This window comes from Centroberyx gerrardi, chromosome 7 (assembly GCF_048128805.1).
Source record: "Centroberyx gerrardi isolate f3 chromosome 7, fCenGer3.hap1.cur.20231027, whole genome shotgun sequence".
Classification (NCBI taxonomy): Eukaryota; Metazoa; Chordata; class Actinopteri; order Beryciformes; family Berycidae; genus Centroberyx; species Centroberyx gerrardi.
The window spans coordinates 12,700,697-12,712,613 of record NC_136003.1 but is presented as its reverse complement, the minus strand read 5'-3'; the positions used below and the strand labels follow the sequence as shown (position 1 = coordinate 12,712,613).

The 11,917-nt window shown below is 44.1% G+C and overlaps 1 protein-coding gene across 1 annotated transcript; it reads left to right on the top strand.

Moving 5' to 3' along the window:
* Positions 1 to 2,277: 2,277 nt before the first annotated feature.
* On the top strand, positions 2,278 to 11,891 carry fbf1 (Fas binding factor 1). The gene is made up of 27 exons (XM_078284920.1): positions 2,278 to 2,317; positions 2,420 to 2,489; positions 2,654 to 2,704; positions 2,824 to 2,941; positions 3,065 to 3,145; positions 3,764 to 3,907; positions 4,022 to 4,154; positions 4,687 to 4,841; positions 4,948 to 5,041; positions 5,158 to 5,637; positions 5,738 to 5,797; positions 5,899 to 5,990; positions 6,948 to 7,000; positions 7,108 to 7,155; positions 7,253 to 7,384; positions 7,692 to 7,792; positions 7,908 to 8,114; positions 8,581 to 8,688; positions 9,342 to 9,481; positions 9,658 to 9,776; positions 9,974 to 10,096; positions 10,215 to 10,400; positions 10,761 to 10,937; positions 11,080 to 11,217; positions 11,329 to 11,428; positions 11,537 to 11,667; positions 11,760 to 11,891. Exons 2-27 carry the CDS (start codon positions 2,448 to 2,450, stop codon positions 11,841 to 11,843), a joined length of 3,297 nt encoding a protein of 1,098 aa, XP_078141046.1. The 5' UTR covers positions 2,278 to 2,317; positions 2,420 to 2,447; the 3' UTR covers positions 11,844 to 11,891.
* Positions 11,892 to 11,917: the final 26 nt, after the last annotated feature.

Below are 11,917 nucleotides of genomic sequence, written 5' to 3'. Positions count from 1 at the left end.
CTGTAAAAATGGCAGCTGAAAAGTCTGATGACATTACAGTGTAAATGAAGGGCTCTTTATGAGTAGAGATCTTCCCAGAGTCAGAGCCAGTTAGCGAAGTTGGTCAGAGCTGCTGATTTCTATCTAACACAGACTCAGCTCATGTATTTTTAGCCGTGCTATTGCCTCACAATTGATTTTGATCTCTAAACATACAAAAGTACTAAAGTCTTGCTCTTTGTCTTCCACCCATTTCCGCCTAGATCAAATAAAAGGATGCCTGTTTCAAGGTCTGAAAAGTCCTAAAATGTTGATATGGATCATGAATTAAGAAACCCTCAATCTTCACAGTCATTCACAAAATCCAGTATGCATTACAAAATCATCTCTACCAATCTGTCCTCCACCCTGACACCCTGAGATACTTCACGATTGCACATGTACATGACTTTATCATAGCAGGCTTATTATATGAATCTTAACTTGTGTAAAAGTTTACACATGATTGAGCAGATATAGCCCAGCTGATAATGCACGTGTGAAAGGTTTATTTTCTTTAACTTATGGAGATAACTCTAGGGTTACATGCTGGGTGCAGAAAGTTGACTTGACGGGGAAACCTTTACTTGCTCAACACATGAAATATGTTATGCTGGGACATAAAGAGGGACCCCCCCACCATCACCACCAGACCAATTCAACAACAAAGAAAGCAAAAATAAACAAAATGTTCCTGCATGTATGTTTTAGAGGGGGGCAACCCCCTATTCCCCATGATTCAAAACAAATACCTCTCTAGGAAATTATTTGACAATGGCTTTTACAACAATTAATGGGAAAAAATGATAACCTTGGCCTATTTAATCACAGCACTTAAACATCTGAAAAGCCCTCTGTGCCATGGAGAGGTTAAAGAATAGAGAAAAGGACCAACACTGAGCTGAGGCCTCATAACGCATGGTGTTATGAGCCTGGCTTGGGTTAATGTGCTATGAGATGTAGGGTGGTTAGCCTAATTATGGCTGTTCTGATTAACAGTGCAACAGCAATCTACACTGAATTAAACATATAGCATAGATAAATAATTCATCTCTTCAGTTTTGTAGTATCTGATTTGTTGCAACTAATTTTCTTAGCTCAGATGCCACCTGGTGGTGAATTTAAAATCAGATTGGTAGATATCACAAAGGAAACAAGCAAATTAAGATGTCAAAAGAAGTCCAAAACAAGCAACCTTGTTATTCAAATACATGCCAAAACAAGCAATCTTTTTCTAAACGTTTTTTTTTTCTAAAGGACGCGCTAGAACTACTTTACCCACAATGCACTGTGAACTGTAAACAGGAAGTATACGTTGAGGTCGCCGCGAGAAAGCCATTAGCTGCGGCAAATCGCGCAAATTTAAAACCTTGTGGATTGACTGTCAGTTAGTTTGCATTAGACGCATGTATAGCTCAAAATGTACACTTTGTACCCATAAGGTTATGGTCAGAAGTCAGCAGGGAGGAAGCTGGGCTCGGTGAGTAGTTAACTGCTAACGTGCAGGCTTGTCCATGCAGCCGACGTGGTATGTAACGGTGGTGTGATTGACTTCACCTCAAGTTGCCTGGCTAATTTTAAAAACAGCTAAGCGTCGCTGTAAGACCACTGTGTTTAAACATGAAACGATGCGACGGATAACCTAATGAGCAAACTATAATTATGTTTTTTCAAGTAACCCTGACCGCGAAAGCCAGTCAATCTGCAACCCGGAGTGTGGTTACCAATGGTGACGGGAGACGCCTAATGAGATTTGCTGTCAGATTCAGCGGTATCAGCAGAGATGGTGAGTCAGTCAGACTTGAACCAATGCAAAAATGTAATGATTCATCTGTTCTAACAACCTAACCTGTGAAAACAAGATTATTTTTTATGTATACAACTGATTTGCTGGATCCACGATTCTCCTCCGATTCACACTGCTCTATTCTAGCAGTGTAATATTATGTTTGTCTCCATTATTTACAGGCTTCAAAGCCGAAGAGCAAACTATCCAAGGGTAAGTTCCTCCAGTGTTACTTAAATACTGTATACTACAATATACTCTGAGCTGATCATGAACTTGAATTGAATCACCTCATGGTTTTCTCCAGATTCATATGAAGATGAAGGCTTGTTTGACAACTTGCTGGGCGATAAGAGTAAGTGAGCACACGCCTGCAAAATTGATCAGACCTGTTTTCATGGTCACTGTATTATCACTGTGAAAGTTTCATATGTTATGGTATTTTCTTTCATCTATTTGCTCATCAGAACAAGTACTAAGGGGGAAATCAGCTCGTGGTGGACCAGTGAATCGGTGAGTCGAGAAGGTCAGAAGGAATTAAACTGAGAGCAGCACCCTATAAACTATAAACTATTACTCTTCCTGTTTACAAGGAATGTTTCTTTTCTTCTCCAGCTCATCTGTCAATGATAACTTCTTCAGTATGCTTGCTGAGGAAGCAAAGAGGGATGGTGGCCACGCTGAGGTGAGATAGCTGTCAGAGAAGTCACATGGGGAATTGACTCTATCCATAAAGATGTATACATTACACTCCTTGTATGAAAGATAATATATGATGAGGATTGCCTGGTTGGTTGGTTACACATATAATATTCTTTATTTGGCCAATTATTTTCATCTCTGTCCAAGGACTCTGACGTCTCAGAGGCAGATCCTAATGACATACTGAAGAACATGAAGGTAATGATGAAATGGGATGGTGGGGGACAGAAAGAGATTAATCCTACCTTTGCTGTTGTCTGTACATGTTCACAGGTTCCCTGACAGTGCCTGTTGTGTTTCTGTTTATCCTTGCACAGGACATGGATGATATGGATGCAGACCTGTTTGCATCAAAGAAAAAGCCCAGTTCAGCCCCCACGCAAACAAAGAAAGACCCTCCCACATCGGAAAGTAATGTAAAACCAGAGGGAACAGGTAATTCAGTGCAGTGTGTTCCTGCATAAATTACTTTCTCACCATTAGCTTCACATCATTACTGGCTTTGATGTTTCCATTAAAAGCAGTGATCAGAGAGAGCTGTCTTCCTTCTTCACACAGATGAACCCACCTTGGAAGGGAAGAAGCCAAGCTCCGCCCCTTCATCCACAACACGTGGCTACAAGAAGTTCACCTTCTCTGGTGAGTAAGCCCCCGCTGCCCATCCATCTCTGACTGATCTTGATGTAACTCAACAGGAGAGAACAAAAGAAACAAACAGAAAGCTGTACTCTACAGATAACTGCATTATTTTTTCTCAAATTGTTGCATTAATTCAGATTCAAAAGACATATGTTTCAGTTTGGCCTTTAGCTTGTAGCTGAATATTATCAGGTCAACTGTAACAATAGATTTCAGTTTCTATGTGGATAGTTGGCTTAGGATGGGTGAAAGCTACAAAAGCTGACCAAATTTAGTGACAAGGTGGCTATCCCATAGCTAATATGGTGCTTTATTAGTTCAAGAAATCTTGTTGGATGCCCTCTCCTTCAGTTTCTTCCAAAATCTCAGCACCACAAAATAGCTATCCAACTAATGCATTCCCTTGTATAAACATGTATGCCCAGCCAAACTGACTATTAAAAAATATTGAAAAAAATAATGAACATATATGGCATATATGTAGAATATTTAAAACATCTATCTAAGTGTATTATATTTTCATATCATTTGACTGCTTTACAGCCTGGTATCCAAACATCAGTGTAAACAATACATCCGCAGTGTTGGTGTTAATAGAATCTCATTTCCTCTCCACAGATCTAGACGACCCCTTGGCTGACCTGCTTGATGATTTGCTTCCAGAGGAAACCAAGGCACAACCTAAAACGAGCGTGCAGAAGGCTAAACCTGAAAAATCAGGGCTATCTCCTTCAGCATCCCCCATCATAAAGAAGGAAACAGGTCAGCCTTAAATTATTTTTTCTTTGTTTTTTGTTTTCCTATGTAACAAAACATCCACTGAAATATGTGTGTGTGTGTGTGTGTGTGTGTGTGTGTGTATTCTTCCATCACCAGTTAAGGCACCAAAGAAACGGGACGAGCTTACGTTTGATGACGATGAGGATGACCTAATGGATGCACTAGGATTTAACAGTGAAAAAGACAATACTAAAAAAAAGGAGACTGTGCTTCGGCCCAACAGGGAAAGGTAACACCCCTGATCTATGTGGTACAATCTCATGATGTGGGTTGGCTCAAATTATGGGAAATATGTTAATCCCAATTAATTTGCTAAATATTGTGATCACGATTATTGGTCTCGATTTCAGGAAACAAAATAATTTCATTGCACTTTTGTACCTTCACATATATTTTCACTTTTCTTCACTGCAGTATTTCTCAAAGTAGCAGCAGCTACAGACAGTCTTGTTTTCACTCTTACTGTTTTACTCTTATTGTGGTCCTTATTTACAATACTCAAATAATAAATTACTACATTACTACTTTGGGGCATGACAAAACAATAGCCACCTATTGGTTCAAGGCCCACATTACATAGGACAAGTTACAGAAACAGACAGGACAGGACACAGTAGAAACCTCATCATACCGGACAAGACGGTAAATTACACAGGATAGGCCACTGTACAGGACAGGACTCAAGAACATCTAACCCCTAAAACAAATCATGAAATATATCCTAAAGGTTTCCCCCATTTCACTGCTCCGTCTGTCCGTAGTAGTGAGCTCCCCCAGAGAGCCCGTACCAGGCTAGATGAGATTCTGGAGCGTGGGACGTCCCCTCGTCTCCTGGAGCGCCCACCCACAGGGGAGAGGAAGGACCAGCCTCAGCCTCTAGAGAGGCAGCAACAGGAGAAGACCTCCAGTGCTAAAGGTAACAGCACCATGGCTTTTTGCTTAGCATAGCTGTGAGCAAGCACCCTTTATAAGAATGAATTGATCATGAAGTTCATTTTTGGTTTTTTTCCCCCATTTGTCAGAACCCTTTCTAGAAGATGACCTCACTTTTGGTTCCTATCAGCCCACATTGGCATCCACTCCTGAAGGACGCCAGTCACGCAGGCAGTCTGTCAGGTGTGTGAAGTCCAGCCTCAGTATTTTACATGCATGCTATTGATTGCTTTTTTTTCCAAAAGAGGTACAATATCTAACAGTATATATCTTTGATTAAGACAATATGGTTCTCTCAGATTTTCCACAGAGGATATCAGTGCCTCTACCCCGGAGAGGAAACCGAAACCCACCACTCCGGCCACACCCACCACCCCCACCTCCACTCGCCCCCGCAACTCAGCTGACTGGCTGGGCCTCAAGACGAGCGATGAGTATAATTACCTCGAGGATGACGCCAAAGAGCCCAAGACCTCACCGGAGACTCCAAAGACTCCCTCCTCTCCTTCAGCGGAGAGAAGACCTTCCCTGACTGGTAGCAGTGCCGCGCCTGCAGCAAAAACGGCAGCAGACACCTCACCCCCGGCCGCCCCCCTCACCAAACCCCCCAAGCCAGAGGTCCCCAAAAGCCAGAAGAAAGAAGAGGAGGAGGATGACTGGTTGGCAGGAGCGCTGAGCCGGAAGAAGACTCTAGTGGTGTCAAACTCGGAGGCGAGAAGGTCCAAGCAGGAAGACTCTTTGGGCCTGGGAGAAGAGGTGGATGTGGAGTCCGTTGTTAGGTACGGAAGCAGTGGAGGCACCACCACATACTACCACAGAAGTAGCTGAAAACAAATTCATGTTCCTCAGTATTGAACGATTATCTCCTCTGTTCTTCAGTAAACCGTCGTCAGCTCCCAGGAGCAGAGAAGACACGTTCACATCCATCAAGGAACCTGGGTAAGATAGATTTCTCATGTAAATCCATATACTGTAGTTACTCTAGATGTATGAAATCCATGTAAATAACTGACACTATCAACACCTTTTGTGTTGTGCAGAGACACTTCTCGTAGGCCGCCCAGCCCCGCTGCTCACTCTACCCCAGTCAGAGATGAGAGGACCAAGCCAGGTGTTCACTCATTGGCACTAGGTGATCCATCCAAGTAACTACTCTTGTAGCACAGTGGAGACTCATTTTTTCTCGGTTACATTCCATTTAACATTTGTGTAATAAAAGTTGTATTGTGTTACGTAACAACCATGTTTTATTTTTCAAGCCAAGTCCCTCCCTAGTAACTGTGCACATCTAGTAGTCTTCCTCTCTTTGACCCAGTTGATTGATCAGTCAGACTCTCACTAGTGCTAACAATCAGATCGGAGAGAATATCCAGGCATGCCCACAGAATCTGACACTTTGACAAACTGAATGTATCAGACACCATGTTGTGCACTCAAAAGCTCTTCAAACTCTTGTTGAAGAAGAGCGTACCACTTGGCTCCATGTGGTGCTCGTAATCTTAGGGAACCCACAACCCACATTCTACTGAATCATCAACTCCTCCTTTCGTACAGACACCGCACCCACAGCCCCCTCGCCTCCACCGCAATCCCCCTCGATAGTCATCCAGTATACACCCACACCCCAGCCGACCCCTCGCCCCCACCCCGCCTCAATATCCCCTTCACCACCCGTGCTCCCTCCGAAGGCAGACCTTGCGCGAACTCTTGCTTCGTCTCACACCTCAGACTGCCGCCCTCAAGTTACCGGTCCCATACCAGCCCCCGCTGCTAGCATTAGCCACCCTCAGCCTCACCCTCAGCCCCAGTCCCAACCCCACCACTTCCCATCCCTTGCGGACTCCAGCGCACTAGGATGGCCCAGTCAGGCTGCTGATGAACGGCGGCAGTGGCAGCCATTGTCCAGCCCCACGTCTACTATACTGCCTGGCTCTATGTGGTGTAGGTAATCCTAGGGAGACATGAAGTAGGAGATCATTTCATTTTAGATAAAGTAGCATTTTCTACTGTTGCTCTAGCGTCTAGTGTCACAGTGTCAATGCGATGCCGATAATGTCCCGCTGGTCACTCATGGTCGATTTCTTTTCAGCCGTGCCACAACAAACCCAAATGCAGAACACAGCAACTGCTGTCCAGCAACAGGTATTCCTATTTTTCTAAAGTGTGTTTATTAATGTTTATAATGATGATGTTGGAGATTTTAAAATGATGATTTAGTGTTTTTAAGTCCTTCCCCATCTCCTCAACAGGTGACACTTTCAGCCGACAGTCTGCAACACCTGTTCCTACAACAGCAGGTAAGAAATTTAAGAGTCTCTCTACTAGTGAATTTATCAAAAATGAGCGCATTCATCTTGTTTTTGTTTTTTTGACTTGGCTACTCTTCCCCCAAAGATGATGCAGTCTGGGTTGCTGGGTCTAGGGGGCGTTGTGGATGCAGGGTCCCTGCAGAGACAGAAAGAGAAAGTGCAACAGCCTGGAGATCATCAGGCTTTACAGGCTCGCATCATCCAGCTGGAGGGACAGGTGTGTGGGAGCCGTTGTGGCCGTGATGCCTGCCTGCTCATTATTTGTAGGAATGAGTAACTGGCACGTACAGCGATAAAGACAAGATACTGTTGGCTTTATCAGGGATATTAAAATCTTATAATACACAAAGGAACAATAGAGTTAAGTATCTGAGAGCTAACTTCATCATTTCCTCTTTTTAAGCAATAATTTAATGAACTGCATAATAACCTAAACTTACTCCACCACCCTGCGGCCCCAGCTTCCCTTCCCTAGTTACCTCCCTGTATATGTCTAGCCTAAGATCCTGTGTGTTATCGTCCAGGTGAAGACCCTGCACCTTGAGCGAGACCAGAGCCAGATGCTGCTGGAGAGTGTTCAGCAGCGGCACAAGCGGGATGTGGAGCTCATGGAGAACGCACACAAGTAGGAGTTCACTCCCAGAACTTGTCAGGCCGCATTCATTATGCGTATCTCCCTGCTCTTCAAGCGGCTAATGTGTGTGCGTGCTTGACACATAAATATTTCTTTGCACTTCCAGGTCTCGTGTGAAGCTACTTGAGGAATCGTCAGCCCAGAGGGAGGCGCGGGCGCGGCAGGAGTGCGAGGACCTAATGGAGCGCCTATCCACGGTTACGCGGCTGGCTGAGCAGGAGCGCTCAGAGCTGCAGGCTCAGCACCAGCGCAGACTGGCCCAGAGCCAGCAGGATAGAGACCGTGAGGTGGAGAGACTCAGGGACCTACAGAGGTACCAGAGACCTGTCCATAGTTATTTTTCTGTATGTTGACCTATGATATAATATAGCAATAAAACACAGTACAAAAGTCATGCAATAGGTAAAGAACATCTTTAACTGTATTGTGGCATTTATACAACAGTTACCAACATGTGTAGTGACTGAAAAGTTGTCTTCAATGTAGTATACATTCATAAAAATAAAAAACAACAAAGATCAATAATGGTTCTTTGGGTACAAGAGCTGGCATACCAATATAGCAAAGTTACCCATGCTGTATCTAAAATTAACAGCATGGTTGGAATGTGTCTTTGACCAATCAGATGACATGGCTGAACCTTCCTGTTACATAGTGCAGTTTAATGCTTGAGAACATCAGAAAGGGTACATATAACAGCCATAAACACATTTTAAGATAAATAAATGATCTTATAGTTTCACATGTATTTGTCATATTTGACCCACTTTGCCCTGCAGGAAGTCTATCTTGGAGATGAAGAAGGACCATGAAGACCAGGTCCTGAGACTGAAGAGGTTAAAGGATGAGGAGATTGATGCAGTCACAAGCGCAACATCACAGACCAGGTTAGAAATCACTAAAGGAGAATACCAGTGTAATTACATTTTTTTTCCTATCGCCATTAATGCCTATGAAGAGTCTAAACCCACCGATGTATTTACCACAGTCAGAAGCTACTATTGTCTGTTCTACTGCAGGTTTGCCTTACCTCCCAGAAATCATAGACTTTACCACACAAGTAATTATCACATTTAATGGGACTATTCTCTCTTTTTCCCATTACTGTGCACTGTTACTTCCCTCTGGTGGCAGTGAAGAAGCAAAACGAAACTTAAGGCAGAGTGGGAGTCTATTTGGAGATGCGTAATGATCTGTTCACATTCAATTCTGCCGGAATGGAAACACTTTTGACAGGATAAAGTCATGTTAGGAAAAAATATAACAATTGTGTAATTTAAAATGATTGATTACGTTGGTCAAGGCAGCAACAGAGTAGTACACAACTAGCCTGGGACTATTTTATTTTCCTTTTATTTCCTTTTATCCTCTTATCTGCCAAACGCCAATCTTTGAGTTTTTGGTTTGTTGTTTAGGGCAGAGTCTTACCAACATGAGGGCTTCAACCAGGTCCTCTGACTGAAAGATGGTCTCTCTTACTTTTCAACAGGTTTCTGAGATTATTGTCATATTTACAAATAAGCCTACTGTCTTCCTTCAGGTCTTTTACAGTGGTGATTGAGCAGATGGAGCAGTTCTCCGTCCGGCTGGGAGAGCTTTCTTCTCGGGTGGAGAGCACCCACGAACACACAGCCCAGGGCCTGGAGCAGGGCGCACGCCAGAGAGACGAGCAGCTTCGAAGTAACTGCTGCACCTGCGCACACACACACACACACACACACACACACACACTTGAACAGGATGTACAAAATAGGATCAAAGATACAAGATACGCTTGGCCTCTCTGAAGTTGTCTAAGTGCATTGTTGTATCACATTACATCTGTGTAAAGGTCATAGTGTAAATGTATGTTTCAGTGATGCAGGACCGTCTGGGCCAGCAGCAGAGAGCCATGGCGGAGGAGAGAGCTCACCTCAAGGAGGTCATTGCCAGGATGGACACTCAGCTGGCTGAGCAGCAGAGGCAACTTGAGAAGGTCCGGGTGTGAAAAAAGATTAGGCCTCGGATGGATGTTAAAGACTTAAATACATTACATAGATTATTGTTTGTTATACATGTTTGCTGTCAAATAGTGGTATAGCACAGGTTAGCCTACTACACCCCTAGCCTACTTTTTTCGCAAGATGGTGAAGATGCCTTTTTTTTTTTTTCATTGTGTACTGTATGTCTCAGGAGCGCTGGAGGGTGACAGCAGAGCAGGCCAAGGCAGAGTCGACCCAGAGAGGCCTGGAGGAGGAGAGGCGTTCCCTTAGCATGCACATCAACATGGAAAGAGAGGAGCTGGAAAGAGCTAAGGTAAGGTCGTGTTTCTCTAGTGTCTAGTATCTGTATCAGCGCAGACAGTGGGATAGACCTCCACCTCGCTTCCATGCCTCTCTCCCTTACCTCTCCCCGCTGTCTCTCTTTCTGTCAGAGTGCATTGCTGGAGGAGCAGCAGTCGGTGATGCAGCGCTGTGCAGAGGAGAGGAGGAAGTTGGCGGCTGAGTGGGCCCAGTTCCACGCCCAGGAGAAGCAGAGGCAGGAGCGGGCTGAGCGGGAGGCCAGCCGGGCTCTGGAGAGGGACGCCCAGAGAGAGGGCTCCATCTTCAGCCTGGCACAGGTGGGCGTAAGAGGGGAGGGGCTTATTGCAGTTGGTTTTCACTATGTTGCTTTGTCATATTTTGTTGGCCGATTGATCTGTTACCCTGTTTTTACCTTAAAATCTAAGGTAATGAAAACAATATTGACTTCATTACACAAGCAGACTTAGTTTGGTAAAATAGATATGTATATGAAATGCATTCAGTGTTTACATCTTTAAATACAAGGGTATATTTCTAAAAACATTTGCTTTACCCTCTACTGCACCTAAGACCCAATGTTGCCCCAAGGCCATAAAGTTTGCTGACTTCTGCCTCAGATGTTCCAAGTCATTAGAGATCCGCTAAATTGCTTTTCTCTCCTGGTTTCTCTGTTGTAGGAACAAGCAGACCTGAAGCTGCGTGCCGGAGAGCTGAAACAGAAGGGGGCAGCTGTGGCACAGGAGAGGGAGGCTCTGGAGAGACAAAGGGAGGAACTGGACAGAGAGAAAGAGAGGCTCAGCGGTACAGCCTTGAGACTGAAGACACGAGCCCAGGAGGTGGAGGCCTTCAGCAAGGTAAATTAACATTGACCCTTGATTGAATTGGAAATGAACAGAATATGGACCTAAGCACTTCATCCACTGTTATGCAAAGTGTTGTAGTAGATGTAATAGAGCAACAATATCACTTTTGAACACATCCGTCTTGTGTTTGTAGCTGGCTACAGAGAAGTATGAGGAAGGAGAACGGGCATTGCAGGAGGCAAGACATGTAGAGACTGAACACCAGGCAAGACTCAGGACTATCCATTCCCAAATGGAGAGGCTGAGGCAGCAGGAGCAGCACCTCCATCAGGTATGTTTGCTTACTACAGTATCCTACACGTTGGGCTTTTACTCTATAAGAAATATTTATGGTACATATAATGGCAACTCTGATAGAATCTCAACCTTGTTTTTGCTACAGGAGCGAGTAAGGATAACTGATTTGCGAAAGGAAACAGAGAGGCTGAGACAGGGCCTTCCCATCACCCCTTTACCACAAATAGTGCCACCTATTTTTACAGGTGAGGTAAACTCTGGTTTTTGCCAATCTAGAGCATTCAACTGTTAATATCAGGTTCTCCTCAGAGTTATTTTATGTGCAAACTAGGTTTGGCCATTTTTATTTTCAGACTTAAATTCAGTGTTGCCAGATCCTAAGCAGGCATCCATCCTGAATATTCCGCCTCCTGCTTCAGCCGGCAGCCCTCGGTCCTCTGAGCTGCAGGCGAGGCTGGTTCTACTCAAGCACACTGCAGAAATGGTAACCAGTGTGAGAAGAGCTCATGATGAGTACTTAAGATCACAGTATAATTACTTCAAACATGATCAAATGCCATGTTGATTTCTTCACAGGATCGTGACTACCTCCAGGATGAGCAGTTCTTCCTCGATACACTGAAGAAATCATCTTACAATTCAGCTTTCCATACAGACTGACCAAGACATACTGGGCTTTCCCCATTAAGATGCAGGTTACTTTATATCTGTTCCAATACTTGAATGTGCCATGA

Coding starts and splice junctions, on each gene's coding strand:
- fbf1 (XM_078284920.1), top strand. CDS start 2,448: ATGCTTGCTGAGGAAGCAAAGAGGGATGGTGGCCACGCTGAG. Junction 5,798..5,898: donor ACATCCATCAAGGAACCTGG/GTAAGATAGATT, acceptor TGTGTTGTGCAG/AGACACTTCTCGTAGGCCGC. Junction 10,938..11,079: donor AGGTGGAGGCCTTCAGCAAG/GTAAATTAACAT, acceptor TTGTGTTTGTAG/CTGGCTACAGAGAAGTATGA.